At 41.7% G+C, this 26,875-nt stretch overlaps 1 protein-coding gene across 2 annotated transcripts; it reads right to left on the minus strand.

The window, feature by feature from the left end:
* Positions 1-459: 459 nt before the first annotated feature.
* On the minus strand, positions 460-13,321 carry LOC116806914 (hsp90 co-chaperone Cdc37-like 1). 2 transcript variants are annotated; one of them, XM_032744733.3, is made up of 7 exons: positions 13,112-13,321; positions 11,675-11,956; positions 10,808-10,904; positions 8,094-8,209; positions 7,679-7,801; positions 3,902-4,060; positions 460-3,121 (listed from the first exon to the last, which is right to left on the minus strand). In XM_032744733.3, exons 1-7 carry the CDS (start codon positions 13,232-13,234, stop codon positions 3,023-3,025), a joined length of 999 nt encoding a protein of 332 aa, XP_032600624.1. In that variant the 5' UTR covers positions 13,235-13,321; the 3' UTR covers positions 460-3,022. The 2 variants fall into 2 exon arrangements, with proteins under 2 accessions (XP_032600624.1, XP_032600625.1); XM_032744734.3 differs by having other exon boundaries at positions 13,132-13,320.
* Between the last annotated feature and the right edge of the window lie 13,554 nt (positions 13,322-26,875).

Consider the following 26,875-nt stretch of genomic DNA (forward strand, 5'->3'; position numbering starts at 1 on the left):
AGGGCAAAACGGGCACAGCTTAAGCTGCAAAGTGAATTTTATTATTAACAGAATCAGAGGAAGATAATGAGACGTAAAATAACCCCTTAGAACACCTTATGACCCCCCCCCTAGCCCCTCCTTCCTTCCCAGCAACAGTGCAGGGAAACAGGGTGTAGGGGTTTTGGTCAGTTCATCAGATTTTCTTCCACTGCTCCAGGAGACAAATCTTTCCCTTGTGAGACCATGAGGTCCCTCCCATGGGAGACAATTCTCCGTGAACTTCTCCAACGTGGTTACACTCTCACAAGCAACAGCCAAACCAGCGCTGCTGCAATGTGAACTCCCTCAATGGGCAGACAGGCCTCCCAAAACTGCTGTGGCATGGGTCACTCTTCCACAGGGTGCAGTCATCCAAGGACAGGCTGCTCTAGCCTGAAAGCAGGTGTTGCCCGTAAAGAGAACACAAAACAACCGAAGTCGTTTTATGCGGTGCTTTATTGAGGGCCCTGGGAGCCTGAGAACTAATGTCCAAAGTCAGAGCCCCCCGAGCTAACAAATCATTGCGTTTATATAGAGTCTATATCAACAGTTGCTTAATTCAACACATATTTGTCAACGTTACACTCCAACAATCATTTATTTACAGATTAGTCCTTGTTTAAATTGAACATTTTTATGATCATAACTTCTCTTCACTCTGTTAGGTAAAAACAATGCATTCCCCCAAGATCTACCTATCCATCTTGTGAATAATGACATGTTCTACCACAGCCTACTCTTGGAATGTATTCTGAGATAAGTTCCTACCTCTCCAGTATTCCGTACTGCCCTTACCTAACAACTGTTTCTAACAACACACAGCCTATGGCCTACTAAAAAATTCTAAGCCTTAGCCAAACTACTTCTACTAAACTTTTGCTAGTCTGAAATGCAACACAGGGACCCTCTCTCTCCACTGGATCTTCCACTGGATCACATCCTCCTCCAGGCGTCCAACCGCTCCTGCATGGGCACCTCTCACCGCGGGCTGCAGGTGGACCCTTATGGGCTTCAGGAGCACAGCTGTTTCACCATGGTCTTCACCAGAGCCTGCAGAGGAATCTGCTCTGGCACCTGTAGTGCCTCCTGCCCCTCCTTCTCCACTGACCTTGGTGTTGCCATGTTTTTTTCTCTCACATGTTCTCACCTCTTCTTCTTTGACTAGAAGAAAAAACCTGTGACTTTGTTTTGATTTTCTTCTTAAATATGTCATCACAGAGGCATCACCAACTTCTCTCCTTGGCCCAGCTTTGGCCAGCGGAATGTTCATCTTCAGCGCAATCAAGGATTGGCTCTGCTGGACATGGTGGAAGCTTCTAGCAGCTTCCCACAGCAGCCATCTTTGTGGCTCCCCTGCTGCCAAAAAACAGGCCATGTCAAACCAATACACACATGAAGAAAACATTTATATTGACATTCGAGGAACAGACTCTCCCTTGAAACATCTCAGCTACAGAGTGCATGTTTATGGACAGAGTTACTATAGAAGCAGCAAGTTTGAAAAGTTTGGTAGAAATTTTTTATTGCATAGGCTCTGACACCAGACTTGTTCTGGGAATACCATTTGGAAGTAAGAGTCTAAAATGGAAGGCTTTTAAAGATCTTTCTATTTCTCAGTACTTGGTAATTTCATAAAACATTCACTGAATAAAAAGAACTTTAGTTTAGCAGTGTACCTGCCAAAACCTCACTTATAAGTGCTTGGCTCCTGACTGTAATCAAGCTTTTTGTTGAGAGTCTCATCCCACCCACTGTGCCTGATGGTCCCCTTTTGTTCTCTTTATCAAATGTTTTTCACTCCATTACAGATCCGGCTTTAAAAAATAGCTTAAAAATTTAGTGAATTTAAACTAAACAAGTCTTAAAAAATAAAACAAACCAAGTTTCTCAGTGACCATACAACCCAAAGATCACATGTAAGCAATTGTTAGTTGGAGGGGAACACCAAACAATGTTTTTATGAAAGCAAAATGTAACATTTAAATCATCTTAGAAGAAGTAGACAGCCATGTGTTTTCATTGATGCCATCCAGATCTGCAGTACTGATGTCATACCAATTTATTGCTATTTATGTTAAAAGGAGATTTAAGAGCTATACCAGGAATATAGCAAAGTATAATTGTGATTTCCAGTATTCATAGAATAAGACATAGCCATATCTAATAACAATAGCAGTTTCTACTGGAAATCTATCACTTATTGTGTAAACATTGTATTTTTGCAATTTATTTGTAATACTTTAATTCCCAATATTATAAAAGGCAAATTTAGTAGCATAAAACACATCCACTTCCACATTTGGCAATAAGAACCTTCTTCATAGACAACCAAATACCTATGAAATGTGGATGAAAAATTAAAACTCTACAATTCTTATAAAGATTTGTAGGGACAGTGCTGGATGCATGTGGGGATGTTTCCCTTCAAAGGACATGCATTCCCCTTAGAACTCTTGATCTTTTTTTACTCTTTTTCACTAGTTTACATATGCATAGAATTTCACAATAGGTTCATGAATATTCATTCTGCTGATTTTGCATGACACAGCTAGTTACACTTGTAGCTAGTTTTTTATCAGAAAGTATGGAAAAAACTCTTGGGTCACCCTGCCCTGTCTGCTTTAAGGTTCGAGGAGCCTCTCTCATTTCTTATCTCTTCAGCTTAGAAATTTGCATTCTTTCTCTTCAGCTGGGGCAGTTTTACTAGTGCTGCAGAGTTACTAGACTAAACAGCATATTTTACTTATGCTAGAAAGCTCAAAGCAGCACATTTAACTTAAATCTAAATGGATTTTTACCCTGTTAAATTTTCACTCAGTTTCACCTAGCAGCACATTTTCAAACATTATTACAAGCATTTCTGGATTAATCTCCCTCCACATACCCTCCATGCTCAAAACACCAGAAATAAAATGCAATACCAATAAAAATGTGTCAAGAAAATAGCCACATTCTTTTCTTTGTAATAAAAAATGAGTACTTTGCCTCAGTCTTAACAGTGCTATACTGTGTCCATCATTTTGGCTTCTTCATCTTTTTGTAGCATTGAATTTAAATTGCTGACACTTCTGTTTATGCAACCTTGTACATCTTTTGCATTCTGCAACAAATGAAGAATTGAAAGCTTAATGTCAATACATACACTTACAGAGAATTAAGTCAAGCTATTTTTTCTGTTAAGATGAGATAATTTTGTAATAAAATATAATTTCTTAAATAAAACCCTAGACAGCATTATCACAATGTGAATATCAAAAGCTTCTTTAAATTTAGCTAGCATACTATGACCTTATTGTGAATTTTCTTAGGGTTCAGTTACCAGATCTTACCAAACAAGTACCTTGAGCAAATGTATTTCAAAGTACTTTAAATTGTGTTTCCTTTCCCAACATCCAGCTTTTAAAAGCTTTTAAAATTTTATTTTCAGATGTGATCATCAATAACACTGAAACCAAACACCCAAGTGTTCCAAGATACAGATAAAAACAAGGGCAAAATATCATAACACTAAATTTTTCTTAGATTTGATTACCTGCATATTCCCATTAATGGAATTAGTAATTTGCAGTTGAAAGCTCATTTCACCTCCTATGATTCAAAGTATATTTAATTCTGGTACCTGAAGAGGTTAATGATGCAGTTTCTATTTAGCACAATTATTCAAGGGCACTGAATTAGTGTATGCCTTTTGACACTATAAATTGTGAGAGCTTTCAGAAACAATCTCTCCCATATTGTTAATAGTGCACACTAGAACTATCAGTGCTCCAAGTATAGAGACCTATTCCTAGATATTAAAAAGTACATAATCTCAAGAGTGTGCCAAAAATTTGTTCCTAATAGAGTTTTTTATATTCATTTTTGGAAATAAAAAGTCTACCTGTGACAAAGACTCCAGTCCTTCTACAATACCAGTATAGACACTGGAATTCTCTACTGACATGGCTTGAAAGCCTTGAGACTGTGAACAGATTCTCACTCTTGATTTGAATGCTTCAAGCTCAGTTTTAAAAGCTTCCAAATAGCCTTCTTCTCTTGCCTGTAAAGAGAGGAGTGAAATATTTTTCATCTTAGCCAGATTTACTTCTAGTTGTAAGCATACATACTGATAAAAAGAAGTCCTGAAGTAATGCATATTATAATCATTGAAGGATAATGGTTTGGAAAAGTCAATAACAATATTAGCAGCAGTCAGCTTAAAAAGAAGATTCAGTGTTGGAATGCAAGCATCTCTGAGTCCATCAGAGAGAGAAATGAATGTAGGGGTTGAATTAAAGCCTTTAGAGAAATTAAGATATATTAAGACACATAGATATGGAGTAGAAGTGTAGGTTTAAGTCAGTAGAAATGTAAGTTATAGTTTTAAGTAAGTAGAAATATATTTTAAGTGCCTTAAGAAACTGTGTTAGCTAGTAAAGGCCCTAAGGCCTAGTTTAAAGTTCGGTAACTTAGTTCCAGACATAACAAAAACATAGCAGAACTTTGCTTGCCTTTCTAGACTAGATAGAACTATATGCGTAAATAGATAGAACTTATATACGTAAATTTTTAGTAAGAAAACAGATAGCACATTTTCCTAAATAGATAATATTATATATGTAGTTATTTGGGTAAGAACTGACACAACTTTCATACTACTTTGGCACACTAGAATCAAGTTCAGAATGGTGTAGAAAGAATGTTTTACAATCGTGTTTTTAGCTGATTGGTTGTTTTATGTATAAAAATCCCCCTGTATTCAGAAGAGGAAAACAACCACAACCACAAGAAGAAGATGAACTACAACAAGAAGAAAGAAGAAAAGGACCGTGGGGCTGTGGTGGCTGCTGCTTCGGCTTGGGACTCTAGGCTAGGGAGCTGTTACTACTGCCTCTGCTTGGGACTCTGTGCTGGGTAGCTGGTGCTGCTGCCTCTGCTCGGGACTCTAGTCCAGAAAGCTTTAGCATGGACTTTTAAACTTAGAATTCTTTGTGTTGCAATGTATCTGAACAACTTAGACTACAGTGTGCACCAGCCATCCCACTTGTAATTGTTCTTATCAGAATTTTGTCAGGGCCCTCTGAAATTAATCACGGTTACTAATACATAAACTGTGCTAAAATAAGAAAGATAAAGCTGAGAAACTGTCGTGGTTTGACATGGAAAAAGAATTTTTCCGGAAGGAAGAGGTCAATTTGGACATTGACCAATTGAAGGTAGACACGCCTCTGAGAACACAGAGGGGTTAAAAGCAGAATTCCCAGGAAAACTTGCTCTCTTGGGTTCCGGTCAGCGGTCAGTGCAGGACTCTCCCCTGACCGGCCACGAGCTGGGTGGGGGAGGGGGAAAGCCATGTGGCCTTCGGAGGTAGGCCCAAGGGTGGAGGGACTGGAACCAGGCTGGCCCCCTGCAGATGGAAGGGTGGAGAAATCTGGGATGTCTCAGTTCCCCCCAGAGTCTCTCTCTCCCAAGAGAGAAAAAGAGACGGCGGTGGTTTTGCCAGCAGTTCACCGCGGGGAAGGAGAAGAGCGGGGGGGCCGCAAGGTGCCCAGACACCTGTGGGAGCTGGAGCCTGGGCAGCAAGCCATCTCTGGGAGTCGGGACTTTTAACCCTTCCTGAGAAATGAAAGCTTTGTGAAATTTTTCTCCTCCTCGGTTTGAAAGAGAGGCAGAGAGACAGCTTGGACCCTGGGATTTTGGAAGGAGAAATTCTAGGTGGGAGGAGATGACGGAGTGGCTTTTGGCTGGACTTTTTCTTGGTAGCCACAGACTGAACTGATCTTCTCCTCCAAGAGAGACTGTATTTTAGGAGGATGCCGGTGAGGCAAAGAGGCCTGCTTCAACTGGGAAAAAGACAGAAGTAGAGCGAACAGAGAAAAGTTAAGGAGGTTTGTGGTGGTGCCCCCTGTCTTCACAGAGGAAGAAGAGAAGAAGATCTCTGTTCGTGGATCCTCGGCCCCAGGGGAAAATGGGGGGGACTGTTGGTCCCAAAAAAATGAAAAACTGAACTGTTGTTTTTTCCCCTCTTGGCAGGGCATCCTTGAAAGGAAAAAAATTCTAAAAAAGCAGTCTGTCCATCCATGCATTGGTGGTGAGAGCACTGTGCATGGAAAGGAGAGGGTCACCACTGGCAAACTTTTTTCTCCGGGCGGTGCCATGTGGTGACATGGAAGCACAGGATGTGGCAGCTGTGTTTCTTGGGGGGTCTGTGGCACAGGAGAGACTCCTCTCTCACTGCAGATGGACTGGGTGTTGATTATCTGGAGGGTAGAAACCTGATTGGGGTCCAGATTGTGTCTCACTGTGGTTTGTTGGAGTTGGGTGGTGGGAGGAGGAATGCTTTGGAAGGTTTTCATTTTGAATTGTGTGTGTTTCTTTCTTTTTTTTCCCTCTTTTATAGTAGCATAATGGTAGTAGCTTAATAAAGTTTTTTTGTTATTAGGCTTGGGCCTGCTTTGCTCTGTTCTCGATCGCATTTCACAGCATTAAGTTGAGAGATTGCATTTTCATGGGGGGCACTGGCATCGTGCCAGTGTCAAACCATGACAGAAACAAAATTCCAAGACCACAAAAATTCAATAATGGGGAGCGGAAAAGCACCTGGACTGTAACCAATCACATAGTCTGAGACGTGCATGCAGAACGTGTGGACAAGACAAAGGCACCAATAAGAAATGCGTGACTAGTGTGTGCAGAGATTTAGAATGTATAAATAACTGCATAATGTAAACAATAAACGGCTTCTGCTTAATCATATTGGTCCATTGTCCAGGAGTCTTGAATTTCCCACACTCTTTGTCTTTGAGACTGATGTATTCATGCAATAAACAACTTTATAACAACCAACAACTGCTCCTGCCTCTTTGAAGACCCCAGACCCAAGAAAAGCTTAATAATTCAGGTATGATGGTTTTTGTTTGTTTGCTTTGTTTTAAAGACAGACTTTGGCATTTTATAAGTATAGGAACTGAGATATTCATTCATCTGAGAACATGTAAGAACAAAACAAACATAATTTTAACCCTTTCTTTATTCTACCTCAGAAGCCAATACCCTTTAGAGAAAAGATACTCATGGCAGCACTAACTTCAAAAGCGAAGCATGAATCAAAGTGGGTGTCAGCTTAGGTCCTTAGGGTAGCATTAAGATCAGCCTGACTTGATTCTTCAGTCTTGTATAACTTAAAATAGAACCTGAATCAAACACAGCTCCAGCCTTCACATATCTCTCCCTCTCTCAGCATTTCAGAGCTAATTATCACTGACTGAAGAGAAACAGTCTCCAAATTAGGCCCTGCCATGAACTGCATAGAGAGGCATGATGACAAGCAAAATAGGATACGCAGTCCTTAGACACATTCATGATAGAGATAAGTAACATGACCCTCACACATTCACATTTACCAATGTAATTTAGGTGGTTCTTCATTATTCCACACTCTTGTAGTTCCCATGCTATGTTCTGCTTTCCCTCTGGCCTAATAAGAATCCATGGAACTTCCATTCTCAAGACCAGAATTACACAAAACATTCATCCTAGAATGAACTGCCAAGAAAACAACACTTCCCTATAAGCTTGATTCAGTCAGTAACATATTTAACCTCCAACCTCCTTCAGAACACTCATCCCTTGTAAGGCTATAAGAGTTTTTTTCAGTGATATACAAATTCTGACTTACTTTGGCTTTTTGGAAGAATAGACGAAAACAGCCTCTTGGATCCACGTTACAACTTCTGGCCATTTCTATAATAAACTGCATCACAAGTGCTTGGTGTGCTATTTGCTCCATCAGAGCTCTTTTCTGAAGAGAAAGTACATAATTACAGAAAATATCTTTAGAAGTATAACTCTATCTAAAATTCAACATAATCTTTGCATTTGATTCCTAAAGAGAAAAGAATGGATGCTGAGAGAAGCAAAGAGACTTAATTAGCTATGATTAGATCTAATGTAGTAATGTGTTTTTGAGGCTTCCTTCATTATGAGAAGACATGGAGAAGAGTAATTAAACTGGCTCATCAATCTGGACAGTTTTTCTGTAGTGTAAATGGGAAACTGCATACTTTTAAGCAGTTTAAAGTTCTTCCTAGTACCTGTTCAGCTTCTAGATGAAAACACCACAAGATGAGATATTTAGCTGTTTCTTCACATACAAGATATGGGTGATCAGACAAAAATCTTTGACTGTCATCCCATCTGCCCAGCATGCCTAATTAAAAAACACAACATTAATTAATGCATTCAATATTTCAATGATTTAATGCAGTGAGGACATTATTGAAATTTACATACTACTACAATCTCCATGCTTTATTGATACCTTAGAAGAACTGCATAGTAATCAAACTGAGCTCAAATTTTTTGTTGTTTTTAAAACACCACACAATGCTGAAAGACCATCGCCAATCAGGTATGCACAAACTGTAAAGATACAATAAGACCTAAACAGTAGCAGCTAAGTATATTTTACTATCTCTGGAAAGTTAATTGTAAATGGTTTTCACACACTGTAACTGTCCTAGGGTGACGTTATGATGCTTGTATCCCCAACTGTGTGTTCTGTTTATGCTGGATATTATATTCTGTGCCTTCAAGACTGGCTCTGAGAGCAAAGGTGGGGAGAAGAAGCACAGAGTTTTGTTATCAGCCTGTACTCATTCCTCCACATTCGGCTGGAACACAGAACTCCACTGTGTTGTCTGGGCACAGATGGGTCAGGACACGGCCCTCCTTTAAGTTAGTTTAGCTAGCTGAGGCAGAGAAGTTTTCCCTGGTCAGGTTTTCTTTCCCTTTTCTTGAAACTGTTTGAACCTGCTCCAGACTGGGACCCAGGGAAACACCAAGACTTTGTGGCCTGCCAGGGCCTACTCTGGGCAGCAGCCTTTCCCAGAGCTGGAGGGACTGATAACAGAATGACCACCCACCAGAGAGATTTTCTAAATTTGTCATCTCTTCAAAGTGGCAAATGAGTTTTGTCATCTGGTGTTGTTCATTTTTTGTGCTGGGGAGTGCTTTGCCTGTTTAAATAAACAGGTTTTTTCCACTTCTCTCTGAGGAAATTTTTCCTGAACCAGTTGGAGGGAGGGGCTGTGTGGGTTGGCTTTCTGGAGGGGACCCTTTTGGAAGCTTTCTCCCAAATTTGCCCTAAACCAGAACAGTAAAAAAGTAGTATCTATCCATATTTGTTAAGAATTTGATAGCATGCCTAAGTTGATGGATGTACACTCAGTGATTAGACAGAAATGTTCTTAAAGTTCCTGCAAATAAGACAAATAGAAATTAAAATTTAATCATAATCTAAAACTAATATGCTTCTGACATGGTTTGCCAGGTTTTAGGAAATACAAAGCTATTTTTATAACCAAGTTCTAGCATTAAGGTCAAAACAGGAGACCGAACTCAGTGGTTGAAAGCTAACTGGAAGGCTGAATTGTAGTAAGTAGCATTGCTATGGATGAAAATTAGTCCAGCCAAATAAAAATAAAAATTTTATTTAGGATCGAATTCTCTCTGAGCCAGCCACAAGGAAAAAGGACAGTGCCGAACCCAGGATTGGCGCTGGGTGCGTGACAGGAAGGATGCCTCTCGGCAGAGGTTCCCCTGGACACACACACCGCCCTCTTGGACCCTGCAGTTCTTATAGGAAATTTTCTGCCTGAGGCTAGGATTTCAGCCATCCGCCTTTTCTTTCTATTCAGAGTCACACGTATTCATAAAGTTATTTTCTCAGAGTCTAGCTTGAACAATCGAAGTCCAGGTGTGGATGATTTCCCTGGTGAAGTTAGGGGAACTGTGGCATTCAGATGTATCAGCCCCGAGGACTCCAGCGATCCCAATTACCAGGATGATCAGCGCCTAGGCTTCCAGTATCGCCCTTTGGAACAGCCAATCTCCGGGCCAGCCACATGTATTAAATTGTAAATGAGGCTTTATCCAAGAAAACCGGTTCTGGTGTAACCAATATGTGTGTGGGGGGGGCAGCTCACAGTGCTGGTGCGTGTGTTTTGCAATAACAAAATATTATACATGCCAAATCATATTTCCCTTGATCAAATACAACAATATTACATTGGCACAAATTATAACCAACATACATATCAGCATGAAACTACCTTAATGGAAAGAGCTGCAGGTTGAAAGGCAGAATTCAAAATTTAAGCAGTGAGATCACCTTTCCCCTCTTCTATTGTCCTTTGCATGCGTTAATTTCCCTAAAATATATATTAGTGATATTTCACTGCTTGCCAATACTAGATACAAAGTTTTACCCTTCTATCACTCATATAAATATATCTTTAAAATTAAAAGTGGTTGCATCTCTATATAGTCTTAACAGCTGTTTTGCAGGTATTTGCCCTTTATCATTCATCCCCCTCATATATTACGAGACAGTAAAACTCCACCTACTTACAGGAGGCAGGTACAGACAATCCCAGGTATTTTACATGCAAGAATTGCATCTCCACTAATGCCCTTATCATTTCCCATGGAACAGCAGAAGAAGTTGCTAGAATTTAATTTTCATGGCTTTAAAAATGTTTTCAGTTCTATATTGGTGCAAGAAATTTTCATTGATCATAAGAACTGAAAGTCTTTTGTGATTTAGTTTCCTTTACTTTGAAATGTTTATTTGTTATAATGCTTCATCTCCTGCCCTGAGAAAAAAAGAGTCTAGATACTCTACTTGACAGATGTTTCATTTGTTAATACCTGTTTTGAATAATAATAATAATAATAAAGAAATAAATAGACCTCAACAAATTCTACAGGTGGTTAAACTGCAAAATGTTGGAAGGAACATACTTACCAAAGTATCTAATCTTTTGTTCATGCTTCTGCATAAATGATTTATATATATCTTCATCTTCTTCATCTTCTTTTCTTTTATATTTACTAATAAAACTCTAAAGATGAGAAAAAACCTATCATAGAATCTCCACATTTACCTTTTTGAACTACAGGATTATTTTAATTCATTGCTATCTAAAGTGCAATGTTCTAGTTTTAAGCATAGCCCAGCAAACACATATGTAGCCAACACTTAATGTACCTATGAAGGTTATTTACTAAAACATAGCTTGTCTAATTAATAATAGGATGAAAAACTACTTATCATACTCTTCTTCTAAGCAACAATCTATCTCAAAGTTCTACACACTAGTAGGAACTTACTGATCTATAAATTATGAGAAACATCTATACAGTCCAGTCACAATGAAGCTAACTCAGTGGAATTATGAAAAATGATGCATTAATGATTCATATTCAAATTAAGTGCTGAAAACAAAACTGGAATTTACTATGAAGGCAGTTTGTGGTAAAATAATCTTTATTAAGAAATTCATGTTCTCAGAGGTCAATTGTGCATGTTTCAAATGTGAGAATTTGGCATAACAAAGAAGCAAATTTCATGTGAAGAACAATTGCTCATCCTTGTTTTTGGCAGCAGTTGCTAGAAGGGACAAATAAAATTTCTGATTCCGAATTAAAGGAGAAGTGTCACACATATTTGTGATATCAGTGTAACATGTCCCCTTTAAAAGGGCAAAAAAGAAGGAAAAGCATTCAAGACATTACAGTAAGCACTGCACTAGAGATAGAAAACACACAAGATGAGAAATAAATGAAATATAAAAGGCTTATAATTGTGTTCATACAAAATTATATTACATACCTTATTAAATACCTCCTTACTAAAATAATTTGTATTCCATAGATTCTGTCTTTCCCTCTTTATTAGGGCTGTTTCTTTTCTCTTCCATTCTTCTTCTCTTTGTCTCAGTTCTGAAGCTTCAGTCTGTGCTTTGGCATATTCCTGATCCATGGATTCTGAATTATGCAGTGCTAAACTACCAAGTTTCTGCTGGGCTTCTGTTAGATTCCATTTGGATTCTATGGAAATCTTCACAAATTCTTCTTGCTTTTGACAGATTAATTCAATCCCTTGATCATAGTTCTGTGTACAAAACAAAACATGCTGTTTGAGGAAGGAAAACTGATAGAATTGATGAAGCATATAGAAACAGAAGGCTTTGACTCCCAAATAGAACACTGAGATGGAAGGGTGTTCGGGGGGCTGAGGGGAATAGGCGCATCAGTTGGCCCCCAATGGGGGTTTGCTAAAAGCCCACGCAGGAGCTGGAGCCCTTATGTTAGGGGACTCAAAAGCTCTTTGGAAAAGTCAACTATCCTGTTCTGTTGCTTCAGCTGCTTTTGAGTGGCTTTGAGTGACAGGGATAGGTCGGGAGCTCGCCTGAGCGCCTCAGGCGAGCCGGCTAGAGCTGAGACCCCAGACAATTCCACGCACGACCGCACGGTTCAACAGGATTGGTAAGAACCCCCTTCGTTTCGTGTTTCCTGGGTACGTGCCTAGCTGGGAGATGGTTACCATAGTGACTGCGGGAAGCTGCGAGCACGGGTAAGCTGGGACCCAGTGCACGCAGCTTGGAACGGGCCGGCTTGTGTATCACAGCGGAGAAGCCGCTCCGACCGAGAGAGCCTGCGTTCCTGGGGTGGAGAAGCCACGAGTGGGGTATCTAACCCTGGGAGGGCGGCGGGAAACCTCCGTACCCCAGGGGAGCCGATCAAAAGAGCAGGAGCTGCCCCGGCGGTAGCGAAGCATGCGCCCCCCCCCCCCTCCCGGCCGATTCCCATGCTTGCTAAGAGTGGGGAATTCAAAAATTCGTGCTGTGCTTTAGAGTCTGGTGGTAGATAGTGCACCGATACGATAAAAAAAAAAGGGTGCAGAATTATTGGTGGACCAAAAGAGCACATTAAAACACCTTAACAATATTTTAACCAATCTTGCATTCCCAAATAAGCTTCTACTGCGTTTCGTATGCTGGCTAACAAAGGAAATACCAAATTTCACTATGCAAGACATTACTTCAATCTGATTTTGGGACCAAATTGGACAGATATTCACTTTAAAAGTTGAAAATAGTGAACATAAAGCTTCTCTATTTATTCCGATGTTTTTACAAGCTCAAAAAGAGATTTTAGAAGCAGAAAAAAAGCATACAGACACAGACTAACAGTCCGACTAACCCTTTTTGCCATCCCGATGCACCCCCCCCCCCCAATACCCTAGCCCTGATATCGCTTTACCCACCCTGTATCCCCCTGTAACACCTGGTTCTTCTGAGAAATATAGTCCGGACTTCTCCAAAAGTGAAAGGTTCTCTTCCCAGAGCCCTGGGGATGTGGCATGATCTCTGAGACCGGCAGACCACATACTCCAGACTAATGGCGGCGGCCATGGGCTTTTGCCTTCTTCCCACAATTCTTCCCACAATTCTTCCCACAATTCTTCCCGCAACCCTTCCCCGCCTCTGTAGCACCACCCCACCCCCCTTATCAACACCTCCCTCCGAGTTGCCAGGGAAACTGGGGAGGGGCCGGCCCCTCCGCAGCTCCCAGCCCGGGCTCTGCGGGGGGACAGGGAAGCCATCAATTTTCTGAACTGTTCATTTGAAAACATGAGTCCACCAGTGGTACGTCACTTTAACAGCGGTAATCAGTTCAAATTATCTCAGCGTCCACCTGTTATAAGCGAAAATTTGTCCAGCCAAATTAATATGAAAAATAAATTATTTATTTTGCAATCAAATTTTATCTAGCCAGCCACAAGGAAAGAACAGAGCCGAGCCCGGGGTCGGCCCTGGGTGTGCAACAAGGAGTCAGCCTCATCAGAGGTTTTCCTCTATGCCCACACACCTCCATCCTGGCACAAGCGAGTTTTATAGGGAAAATTTCGCCTGAGGCCAAGATTTTTGCAATCAGTCCTTTCTTCTATTCAGAGTTCATATGTTAATAATTCAGTGTCCGGAGTTGTTGAATCCCGTGATGAAATGTACAGGAACGCTGCATTCACATGTATCTGTCCGGGGATCTCCAAGATATCCATCTCGGGTCGTTCAGGCAAACGATCAGCACCTGGGGTCTCCCGCAGCTTCTAGACATGGCCCATCTCCTGGCGAGCCGTATCTTCTTACTTGTAAATCAGTTTCCAATCTACACCCGGTCTCACCTGCGCCTGTGAGGGTCGGGGGGGGGGGGGGGGAATCCTAATACAAACATGCATACTCTAACAAATATTCAATATCACATATATCATATTAGAAATGGCGCAAATTATATCTACTACACATAACAATCCCCCACCTTTTATAATAACCTATTAATTTGCGCCCTAATTTCTACCTCTACTGAATCCCAAGATTTCTTTATTTTTTATTCCCTTTCATTTATTACATCTGGAATTTCTTAGTAAATTTTATAGTTTTGTTTTTTACCCTTTATTCGTCTTATAAATTTTGCTAGGGCTTCAGCCGCCCTGCTGTGAGGAATTTCTTCTCCTAGTGTCATTATTTTTAGTACCTGATTTGTTTTTTCTAGGGCAGCTTCTGTCTTTTTACCTCTTGCATTACTTGTTTCATCTTACTTTTTGGATCCATCCATTTTGTCCTTGGTAAAACAGAACATCTTATCATACTGTAGACAAACCCTGTCGTCCTGGTCCCCTAAGAGGTCTAGGATGATTGGCTCAGTTTCTAGAGGTACCCTGTTTTCATACTTTAGGTTATTTCCCACACAGTAGGTTTTTTTTCCCCCATTATACATATACTAATTTTATTCGGATCATAACATACTGGTTTAGCTTGGAAATAAGCAACAAAGACAGATTCTTGCTTTCCCCTAACCTATACAGTACGATCGCATTTGTTACAAACTGGAATTGAAACTTCTCTTGTGCTCCTTCGATGTAGTTTATGAGCTGACTGTCCGATTTCAAGGTATGTTTTCGATTTCTCTTTGAATTTGTACACCCCCTGTTGAGTGTTAGTGTCAAGACAACGTTTATTAGGCTTACCCCTGCTGCAGTTCTATGAGGTAGGAGGTGATTCCTCTGGGTATCTGCTACCAGGTTCTCCCTTCCCAGTATTGGGGAGGTTACTGAGGCATGAGGCTAGGCTCAGGCTCGCCCAGACTAATCCCACTGCTAGGATCCCTCTGCCGTTCCCAGTGCCCACTGGGGTGCGTCCAGCGGCGGGGTAAATTATCTTCTTGGCAGCAGGAATCTTTGTCTGTGGTTTCATACTAAGGCCGAGCCGCACACCTTTGTTTAAAATGCCTCACTGGTGTAGTCTGCACTGTGAGGTACGTTGTTCGACCTATGACACTCAACAATAACAATTTTAGTTTTTGTTTGTAATTTCTCCCTTAATTCCTTCTGATATGAGAGGAAAAGAAGAAAAAAACCTAAAACTTAGATTATTTAATCTAATTAGAACAATCTTAGCCTTGTGGCTATTTACTAGAAAACGGCCAGTCAGGTCTTCCTCCCGCTTAACACACTTCCCAAACAACCTACTTTGTTTAATTCAATAATGAACAGTTCAAACTTTATGACAGTATTTGCAAGGGAAATGTAGGAGAGGATAATAGTTACACTCTGGCATAGAACGCTTGATAGATGTGCTCAGTTATTTACTTGGCCACTTTAGGGTTATCTTCAAATCTCCGAGGGGGGGAGGTGATTTTCCACTCTGGTGCCTGGTTTTGGAGATCGACCTTTTTTACCCTTGACGCGTGTGTCCACCCCTTTTCTGCAGTTCGTATAGCAGTATCTGTAGTTAAAAGAACAAGAAAAGGTCCCTCCCATTGAGGCGTTAATGGGGCTTCCCGCCAGGTTTTCACAAGCACCCTGTCTCCAGGTTGTATTTTATGTATCGGAGAAGCCAAGAGGGCTGTTTTGCATAATTACCCCCTGCTTTCGCAATTCTTCAAGATTCTTATTTAATTCTACTAGATATGGTTGTATTTGTTTATCCTCTAATTTTGGATGCCCTACAGGCATACCATGGGTATAAGGCATCCCATATAACATTTCAAAAGGTGAAAGTCCCGTCTCGGAATGAGGCATAGTTCTTATATTTAATAAGGCTAATGGGAGGCGTTTTATCCATGACATTTTTTGTTTCTAACATTAATTTTGCTAATTGGGCCTTCAATGTTTGATTTATTCTCTCAACTTTTCCTGAACTTTGAGGGTGCCACGGGGTGTGGTATTCCCATCGAATGCCCAAAGCATCTGCCAATAGCTTGATGATCTTTGATGTGAAATGTGTGCCCTAGTCTGAATCAATGTAGCTTACTAACCCATAGCGTGGTATAATTTCTTCTAATAAGGTTTTGATACTGTTTGGGCTGTAGCCCGGGAGCTTGGGAAAGCTTCTACCCAGTGGGTTAGCTTGTCCACCATGACTAATAAGAATTTGTGTCTCCTGACCTTGGGTAGTTTAGTGAAATTTACCTGGATCCTTTTAAAAGGCCGGTAAGGTGCTGGACGACTCCCCATTAACCTTTGGGAGTTTGCACAATTTTTTTTTTTTTTTTTTTTTTTTTTTGCAAGTTATGCACCCTTGCACCTCTTGTTTAGCCAATTCATATATACCTTTGCAGCCAAAGAATCTTAGGAATTGCTCTGTCAGAGCTCGGGCCCCCCAGTGTGTTTGTTGGTGTAATTTTTTAAAAATCTTCTTAGTGTATTCCTTTGACAACAATTCCCTCCCACCTGGTAACTTCCACTTACCTCCTTCTAACTGTCCCCCGATCTTCTGATAAGCCTCTATCTCCGTTTCAGAGGGGTGGGGGGGGAATTCCTGAGCATCCCCTTTTTCAATCTCTGGGGTATTTACCTTTAGCAAAGCAGCGCTTTTTGCCTCTTTGTCTGCTAAATTGTTCCCCCGAGTCCTGAATTGCCTTCCGGTTTGGTGTTCTTTTACATGGACTATAGCAATAGCTTCTGGCCCTCTAATGGCTTTTAGGATTTGTTTAATTATTTCTTCATGAATCAATCCCTTTCCTCGTGTGTTTAGCAGACCTCTTTCTTCCCAGATTTTCCCAAAGGTGTGCACCACCCAAATGCATATTTGGAATCAGTGAAAGTTGTCCCCTTTTTCCCTTCAAGTCCCAGCAAAGCCTTGTATATTGCATACAGCTCACATCTATAAAGAGCTGGAAGAGCCTTTTTTTAGGTCAGGGAGACTTAATACTGGAGCTGCCATGAGGGTTTCTCTTTTAATCTTCTGTAGTTCTTTTCATCCTTTTTAGTCCACTTAAGTCTGTCTATGGTAAGTTTGTCATATAAAAACCTTACCTTTTCACTGTACCCTTCGATCCACTGTCTGAAAAAAAAAACCCAAAAGCCCCAGCAATTTCCTGATTTCTTTTCGGGGGGGGGGGGGGGGCAATGTAATTATCCTGACTTTCCTCAACTAGAGGACAAGTCTAAAAAGGCATCCTTTAGGTCAATTACACTATAATAGAGTATAAGGATTAGAGACCGTGGGTAACTGCTATCAGGTTTTGTATTGCTAATGTAGGTGTGTTATGTCTGGACATGCGGGGTTCTAAGGTGCCCCCTTTTTTTTTTTTAAGTCCTCGATTATTGGTTTCAATCCCTTCTTCTCTCTAGAGAGATGGGATACTGCTTTACCTTATGGGGTCTTCTGGTCTCTTAATTTTAATGTGAATTGGTTTCATGTTTAATTTTCTAGCTTCCCCCGGAGTGTGCAAGACCCTGGGACTAATTTTCTTTTTATCTTCGGTAGTTAGGTTGTATAAACTTAACAACCATGAGTTGTGAGTCTTTTGCAATTATACCTATTCCTAATATTACCATTGAATCCTTCCCCAATAAATTGTATTCTGTTTCTTCCACTAATAAAACATCCCCAACACAGATTTTATTATCTGATTCTATTTCTACATTCCTTAGAACGGGGACTTGAAAGGGCTCCCCTTTAGCCCCAATCACAGTCATGAAATCCTTACCTTTGATACATCCAGGGGGCAGTCTTTGAACTTTGGTTCTTTCTGCTCCAGAATCAACTAAAAAGACTAGCTCCTGTTTTTGGGGTCCAACTTTTAATTTTATCAAGGGCTCTCTCGATGTCCGTGACCCCAAATTATAAAGCCCCTGACACCTCTATTCTTCTTGAAAGACCTTTTCATCCTTTATTCGTTTCTTACAATCCCTCTTGAGGTGTCCTTTCTTTTTACAGTAAAAACATTCAGGGGCACTTACCTGTTTGTTTTTCTTTTGGGTGTGTGCCGGTTTTCCCTGGGGGACCCCGGGCCAGAGCTGATGTCCCAGACGTTTGTGCTTGTGCTTCCCTTACTGCTGCCACTAACACCCTGGCCTGCGTTTTTGTTTCTCCTCATCCCTTCTCATATACACCTTTTGTGCTTCCCTCAATAGTTCCTGTAAGCTCTTCTCTTGCCAATTATCTGTCTTTTCTAACTTCCTTCGAATGTCCTCCCATGATTTAGCAACAAATTGTGTTTTTAAAAGGACCGCCCCCACAGGGGAGTCAGGGTCAGTACCGGAATACATCTGAAGACTTTTCCTGAGCCTCTCCAGCCAATCCGTAGGAGTTTCATCCTTCCCCTGGCATTCCCCCAATGCCTTACTAATATTTTGTCCCTTTGGGACCGCTTCCCGAATGAATACCTTGTATTACCATGTTCCTTAGTCTGATCATTTTTTTCCCTGTCTGCTTCCACCTGAGCATTCCATGATGGTCTTTGTTCTGGCCGCTTTTCTGCCCCGCTCCCACCCTGGGGGTTCCTGAATTCCCAATCCTTTATGGCAGCCTGCCTTATCATATCTCGCTCTTCAGTATTAAACAAGGATCTTAATATAGCCGAGATATCATCATATGAATATATACTATTTCGCAAAAATTCATCCAGCCTTTCTGCCACCCCCAATGGATCATCCATCAATTTTCCCATTTCCTTTTTGAAAGCTCTTACATCCCCCGTGTTAATGGGAATATTTACAAACCCAATTATTCCGGGAGCCGTAGGAACCTCCCTTAAGGGGTATAGATTAGGTCTGTCCCTTTCATCATCGCTATCCCCCGTGTTTTCTTTCCTTGTTTTTTTGCTGAGTTCTACTGGCAGGAGGGGATGTGCTTTCCCCGGTGTGGTATGTGTGTGTGTGTGTTTCCCTGTGCTGTGTGGAGAGGGGGGGTGGGGGTTGAGACGGTCCCGGCAGTGTCTGCAGCTGATATTCCTGCATTAGGGGTAATGCAGACCGATCTGGAGGGGGGAGGGGGGAGGGGGGGGCTGCCGAGACTTGTGCTTGTGATGGAGGAACTTGGTATGGGGGTGGCAGCTGCCCCGTACTTACCTTGTAGCCAGTTGTCTTAATAGGGAGCAGCCACGCGCTGGCATATTCCTATAGCCTGGCATAATCTAGCTCTTCGTTGTCCCACTCTCATTTTAGGCATAAAAATGCACAGCACAACTTTATATTGACCAGAAACAAGACAAATTCGCTGCCGATTTCCAAAAATCGTGGTCGAGAAGCGAAAAGCACTTAGATTTCAGCCCTGCAGAGTAGTAGCAGCAGCTTGTGCTGTTTTTAAAACTGCCGCCTGCAGGAATGGGTTTTCCCCACGCCGTGCGGCAGGAAAGCCCGAGCCGTGCTTCCCCCGCTGCCCGTGCGTGGCAGGAAAGCCCGAGCTGTGCTCCCCCCGCTGCCCGCGCTCCCCGCCGCCACCGGGAGCCGCTGCCGCCCCCCGCCGCTATCGGGGTAGGTCGGAGCCCCCTCCGCTTCCCCCTCCCGCCGCGGGGAAACTGAAGCCGCCCCACACCGCTGCGAAGGGCAGGGGAAGGCAGAGCCCCCCGCCGCTCCCTCCGAGCCGGCACTGCCGCGTCTGCCGCTGCCGCACGAGTTTTAAAAACTGCAGAGGCATGCTGCCTGCGGCTGCACGGAGCTGCGCAGCCTTTTAAACATTAACTTAAGGGGTATTTTATTGTTCCCTTGTCCCATATTTAAAGTTTTCTTACCGTATTCCAAGTCAGTGTCCACAAGTTGTTCCGAGAAGTCAGTTACCCGCGTGCTAAAATATGTATTTCAGTCCTACCCCGAACTGAATTTTTACCAAGTGTTTAAACCAGTCTTCTCCTGACCGAACCTTGCCAACCTAAATGACCAGACAGCGAACCGATCTGTGGGTTTTTCGGCTGGAAAATGAGTGAGCTCTCTTTTACCTGTTTTCCTGGGCTCCCCGAGCCCAGAGCCGGTGAGGTTTACCAATTTCTCGAGTCCACGAGAACGTACCTTCCCTCACCCGACCCGTCCGTGAGTGGATCCCTGTAAACTCCCAGAGTTTCAGGTCGTATGCGTGTTGTGAGTATACCCGAGTCCTTTCGCTTCCCCTGTAGCCGACCACCTCCCTCGCGGGCTAGTGGAACTGCAGTTTTTTGGGGTCCTCACTCGTGCTGTGGCTATGCCACGTCTCACTCAAACACACACCCACCCACGCGCCACCCAACCACGCAGTACTCACGGCTCCTTTTCCCGCGTGGATTCTTCGTGCACGTCGATTTTACAAGTGAAAAATTGCTGCAGCCTCGGAGATTTAGCTCCGAATTCCGAGAGCTCTGGGCCTGTTTATATCCTTTCCTTAATGTGGCTTTTTGGCTGCTTTTGGAATCTGGTTGGTTCCGTGGAGTTCTGCAGTCCTGTCCGGCTGCTGAAATCAGCAGGGCGCCGCCCGGATCCAGGATAGGGAACTCCCAGGATACCCCCAAACCAGATCACGTAAGGTGTCACCAAGTTTGTTATAAATGAAAATTTGTCCAGCCAAATTAATATGAAAAATAAATTATTTATTTTGCAATCAAATTTTATCTAGCCAGCCACAAGGAAAGAACAGAGCCGAGCCCAGGGTCGGCCCTGGGTGTGCAACAAGGAGTCAGCCTCATCAGAGGTTTTCCTCCATGCCTACACACCTCCATGCTGGCACAAGCAGTTTTTATAGGGAAAATTCTGCCTGAGGCCAAGATTTCAGCAGTCTTTTCTTCTATTCAGAGTCCATATGTTAATAAGATTTTCTTTTTGGTGATGAGGAAGAACCATTCAGTGTCTGGAGTTTGTTGATTCACATGTATCTGCCCAAGTATTTCCATGATATCCATCTCGGGTCGTTCAGGCAAACGATCAGCACCTGGGGTTTCTGTATCTCCCCAGACATGGCCCAACTCCTGGGAGCTGTACCTTCTTACTTGTAAATCAGTTTCTAAAATACACCCGGTCTCGCCTGCGAGGGTGGGGAGGGAATCCTAATACAAACATGTATACTCTAACAAATATTCAATATCACATATATCATATTAGAAATGATGCGAATTATATCTACTACACATAACACAAGGGTCCCTATGAGCTCGTGACCTGGGGTCGTGGCTATGCGTGTGTAGCTACTCCCTCAGGCCCTCGGTGGATTCCCCAGAAGTGGGTGAAACATTTTGTCCCCAAGAATCCAGGTCAGACAGAAAGGGATGAGAAGCAAGTAGCTGATGCTTCAAAGAGAAGACGCTGCTGAATGGAAGAAGGAGAATTTTCCTAAGTGTGAATTCCTTCTGGCAGAAACAGAAACTTTTAACATGTTTTAAAAATGTTTGGTTTTCCCTTTTAGAGAAAACCTACCTCCCATTCAACCCTGTGATGATCCCCATCCAAGTTGTCACCTTGCTAATGCTGAACAGTCAGGCAGCTGCATGGATCGTCCCTCAGCCGCATCAAAATGTCTGGGTGACCCTGGCACAGACACTACAGCAGGAAAACATTTGCTTGTCCACTGCAGCAGCAAAGGACCCTATGTCTACATGTCTGGTAGGAATTTCATGGCAGGCTGGAGAATTTCCAGCAGGCCTGAACAAACATAGGTCCAATGAAATCCCAGTCACACACCCCCCCGACCACACAAAGATTATCAGAGGCAAGTTATGGTGATCATGAAATCCTTAGAGGAGTGGTTGCGAAGTTTGCCCAGGATGGCTCAAGAACCCCAAGAGTTAGAGCTATTGGGTTCTTCTCCTGCAGCTTACTGCATACATTTTTCTGTGCTCCCAAAACCTTCTAACACTAACTAATACCATGTTATAAAACATTGTGGGGAGTTTACTGCAAGGAGGTCGTGTCAGAACACAAGCCATATCGGGGCAGACAACCCATCTCACTCAAGTCCCAAAAGCTTCCCTAAGGGATTGTTTTAAATTTGTGGGGATCAGGCATAGGCAGGAATTCCATCTCGGCTTTTAGGAGGGCCATGTACAATCGGGAGGCTGTCCGTATTGACACCCAACCAAACACTAATTGGCGAATGGACCCACAAAAACAAATTGGTAAACAAAATTCAAAAGAGGACTGTGGACAATCTGGACCCAAATTGTAACTCAGAAATTTTTCATTGGGCCAAGTCAAAAAGAGTTGCTGTGTCCCTCTTCCTTCTGTGGGTCGCAGCAGCCAAGGCTTTAGGTGAATTGGGCCACTTAGAGTGCTGGGTGATGAAACAGGCAAACTTAACGTCTGCCGGCATCAGCTCCCTCATAGAAGACGATGAAATTACCAGACAGGCCACGCTGCAAAACTGTGCTGCTATAGATTTCCTTTTTTTACTGCATGGACATGAATGCCAGGAATTCAAAGTACTTTGTTGCATGGACCTGACTGCAAAAGCTCCAAACATCCATGCTGCCCTTCGAAGCATGAGCAGCCTGATTGGATAAGTGGAGCAAGAATCCGAGGATTGGTTCAAAGAACTGTTCAAGGGCTGGGGATTCACGGGGTGGTGGACATCTATTGCTAGATCAATTTTGTTACTTCTTGTTATTCTGTTCCTTGTAACCTTGGCGTTCGGGATCCTGCGTCACTTGATTTTCAAAGCTATCAAGGGTCTCATACCTTCTACCTCAGAAGTCAACCACATAGAGTTGGCAAACCTAAGGAGGTCTGACAACGCCACCAACTGTAGGTGGTAGGAAACCCATACTCAGGGTTAAATTGAGCCCAGTGAATTCCTGTAACCTTGTAAAACAAAAAAAGGGGAGGTGTTACAGTGCACTCGTGCTATGTTTTCCCCATTTCCAGGGACCCCTGTGACTGGGATCACATAAGTGTAGTCCCCTCCTTCCTGCTCTGATGGGGTTGGCGGAAAGCCAGAAAGCCCTCCCTGTCCAGAGCCTAGATAAGGCTCTGTCCCTTCCTGTTCGCTCTCTCTTTTCCCCCTCATCTCATGGATTAAACAAGCTTGGAGAACCACATCAGGGAATTGGAGCCTCTTTTGAATCTTTGCCCATCTCCTGACATGCCTTCCCTCAAGGCCCCGTATATCTGGGCTGGCCTGGTGATTTGGGGGGCTGAGGGGAAAAGGCGCGTCAGAAGGCATCTTAAAAGCAATATTATATTCACAACTGACTAAACATATTACCAGTTGATAAATTGTCTACACCTGGTGAGCTAACACAATGCTTTATTCTACCACAACCACTGGTCTATGGAACTGTACAATGCCCATTGTTTAAGAAGGAGAACTGAAAGTTCACCAGCCCCAGTGCCCTGCCAACTCAGCCAGGTCAACAGAATGCATGTGCAAAGGGGAAGGAAAATATGTTAATGATTTCGGGGAAATGATTATCATATGTATGTTTAGTCTGGGACAATCAATGAATGTGTATGTAAAACACAGTATATAAACATAAACTTCCCTGAACTCAGCATGCATGGCTTTGGGAGGAGCTATCCCCACATGCATCTGGCTTAATAAAGAATGCCTTCTTCTTAATGTTACATTGGTGTTAAGGAGTTTTTTTTATTTTACCAAATTTTTGGTTAAAATAATGTAAGAATACAGCTAGAAAGCTGAGCTGGGAGCACTGTCCAGCTCATGACAGAAGTGGATATGTTAGCATTAGTAGGCTACAAGCCTTGACAAAAGAAAGCAGAACCTTGAAGAAGGAATGTAGAAGTTAGCAGTGTGCTTGGTACAATGTGCATGGTAAGCAGAACTCATATGAGATAACACATACCTGCGCTAGTTAGTACGAGGCTTTGAATTAAGCAATGTTACCTAGTTATATAAATGTTATAGTTGTGATATTTTTAGTAACTGCTTAAAAGGTATATAAGCTCAGCTTTGTAAATCAATAAACAGCTTCATGTGTGCAAACCATGGAGTCCACTTCTCTTTTGTCAATAGCTGTCACAATAGTACTGTGTAACTAGAGGATTTTTAAAAGAAACTTCTACTTCAAGCTTTCTAATCTTAATCGAAAGATATTTATATAATCATGTATCAAGTATTGCTACCAGTAATGCAATCTCCAGATGCATATCATAAAATTCTTTTGTAGATGAAAGGATTTTCCTCACTCCCCTCTGGTTATCCTTACTCTGCAAAATTAACAATAGTCAAAATAGCACAATGCAAGACATACTTCCAAGAAGAAAGCATTTGCTTTATTTGGCAGGATGTGTCCTCCCCCTCTCTACCACAGATAGTTGGTGCAGATATGGAAGAGATAACCTGGGTGAAAAGCCCAGCAAGTGGTCACCTCTGTCTGGCGCCAAAATGGCTCAAGCCCCACGTTAAGAATCAGCACCTTAGTCTGGAGAGCGGATGTGGGAAGAGATTAAAAAAATAAATATTTCTGACTTGTGGATGCTGACAGTCTGGTCTGAGAAAAAGTCAGATAAACCTTCCCAGGCATTGCTCTGGGGGAGCTTTGAGAAAGCTCAGAGAAAGAATTAAAATAATCTTTAATCTTTGCAGCTGGTGTTTTGAACTTGTTTACTTCTAAGATGTTTACAAGAAGGGTGTTGTTCCTAATTAACCAATGATGTGACGGGTGTTGATTGAGGACCAATCAGGTCCAGCTTTCTCAGAACAGTCTATAAAAGAATGTGATGTCTAATAAACTTTGCTATTGCCTTCTGAGAAGACCTTGGAGTCCGTGTTGCTTTATTCAACCATCCCTAATACAATAGTGACACTGACTGAGACACACTGTTTTACAAACTATAAAAGACAAATGAGTTATCACAGAGGCAGAAGCCTTCTACACACACACACCCTGAAAGTGTTTGAGACTTCTCCCTGGAGTTTGGATGCAGATTCCATGGTTGCTTTCCTGGAAATTGAGGGAAAGGATCTTGATGTGTGCCCCACCAACAATTGGATGGTAAGATACATTGAATCCTAAGTTATATAATTTCTTCGCTAGCTGTAAAATTAATAGGTACCTTTAGCCCTGCACTGTATATACCTACTACTAGTCTCCCTTTTTGTCCTTATTCCTGTGTAGTATTAGTTTAAGTCTTATGTCTGTTAGTTTTGTGTCTATTAAATAAATAATTAACTCTATAATAGACCAAATCAGCCATTATTAAAGAATTTGCAAACGAGAGTGGGTTTTGGGGTGTTGGCTGCCTCAATAAAGCTACTGTCTGATGCCAGAGGCCTGGGCAAAAGGCAGGGACTTATCTAAACCCCCACATCTATTCATAACACTTTATGATGTCAAATTGTAACACTAGAGTAACTATTACTACCTGACTTCCAGCATAGATTAATATTATATGGTGGGTTAACCTTGGCTGGCTGTCAGGTGTCCACTAAGTTACCTCTATCACTACCCCTCCTCAGCAGGACAGGGGAATGAAATAGGATAAGAAAAAGCTCATGGGTCGAGGCAAAAACACAAAGACCACTTACCAATTAATGCCATGGGCAAAACAGACTCAACTCAGAGAAGAATAATATAATTTAATGCCAATTAAAAATAGAGTAGGATGGTGAAAAAAAAAGACAAAATGGAAAGGACTTCCCCCTCGCCCTTCCCAAGCTCAACTTCACTCCATTGTTCCTGACTCTTCTGTCTCCTCCTCTGTAGTAGGGCATCTCACCCCCTCCAACAAGAGATAATCTGTTGTTTATTAGCCAGTCAGATAGCGCAAACAGGACAAGCTATCTTTTAGTGAGTTATTTTGGCACCATGGGTGTTAGAACTTAAAATGTCTCTTAGACATTTTTAGAAGTTTTAGATTTTGGTTAGAAGTATTTTAGACTTTGGTAGGCAGCTGAAAACAGCTGTAATTTTGAGTTTGAGCTATATAATGAGTTATTAACTTTGAAAGTAGAATAAGCAGTCACAAAAGTTTAGATATTATAATAGAAGTAGTTACAAAGTAGAGGGGGAAATTTTTTAGTATTATACAGGGGGGTTTTAACACCTATACAAAGAAATTTTTACTTTATACATAAGAGTCAAAAGTTTTAAAATAAAAAAATATAAGCCAGTCATATTCCTCCTCTTTCTTCTTCCTTACCTCCATGTTCTTAATAATGCTAACACTTATAAATTAGTTTAAAATAAAAAAGTACCTTTTAATATAAATAATAAATATTTTTAAAAACTATAAACATATAACACGTAATATATCATATAAAAATAACAACAGCCCTAAGCAAAAAAAAAAAACCAAACAAACCACCAAACAGAAAAAGTATCAAAAATGTGTGTAACTCTACCTATACTACTAACCAAACCACAATAACCAAAAAAGCCAATCCAATCTTTTAAATAACTTACAATAAACTACCTTAAAACCAAACAACAAAAAAGCTACAAAGTTTTTCTTTAAAAGCACAAATTAAAAAAAACTTTACCACCACACAGAACCCCTAAACCAAGCCAAGGTTCCAACACATGGGGATAACACTGGTCTGGTATCTTCCAGCTGACAATACACATCTTACTGTTGAAGTGAGATCTGGCATGATAAACTGTATTTTTGACTTTCAGACACCTTACTTTACAAACTATAGAAGCCACACCACAAAGCAGAAATCTTCTATACATTTTCCTGGAAATATGTGGAATTTCTTCCCTGAGCAGGGACGCCTTCTTCACAGTTACTCCCCAGGGGTTAAGTGAAGGAATCTGTGTACATTATCATCATGTCGTTGATAAGTTACATTTGACTCCTAATCAATATTATTTCTGTTGCTAGCTT

The sequence above is a fragment of the Taeniopygia guttata genome, chromosome W (genome assembly GCF_048771995.1).
Source record: "Taeniopygia guttata chromosome W, bTaeGut7.mat, whole genome shotgun sequence".
In the NCBI taxonomy this organism is placed as follows: Eukaryota; Metazoa; Chordata; class Aves; order Passeriformes; family Estrildidae; genus Taeniopygia; species Taeniopygia guttata.

Coding starts and splice junctions, on each gene's coding strand:
- LOC116806914 (XM_032744733.3), bottom strand. CDS start 13,234: ATGTGGTCTGCCGGTCTCAGAGATCATGCCACATCCCCAGGGCTCTGG. Junction 8,210..10,807: donor ACAAAAGATTAGATACTTTG/GTAAGTATGTTC, acceptor TTTTTTAATTAG/GCATGCTGGGCAGATGGGAT. Junction 4,061..7,678: donor TATTCTTCCAAAAAGCCAAA/GTAAGTCAGAAT, acceptor CTCTCTTTACAG/GCAAGAGAAGAAGGCTATTT.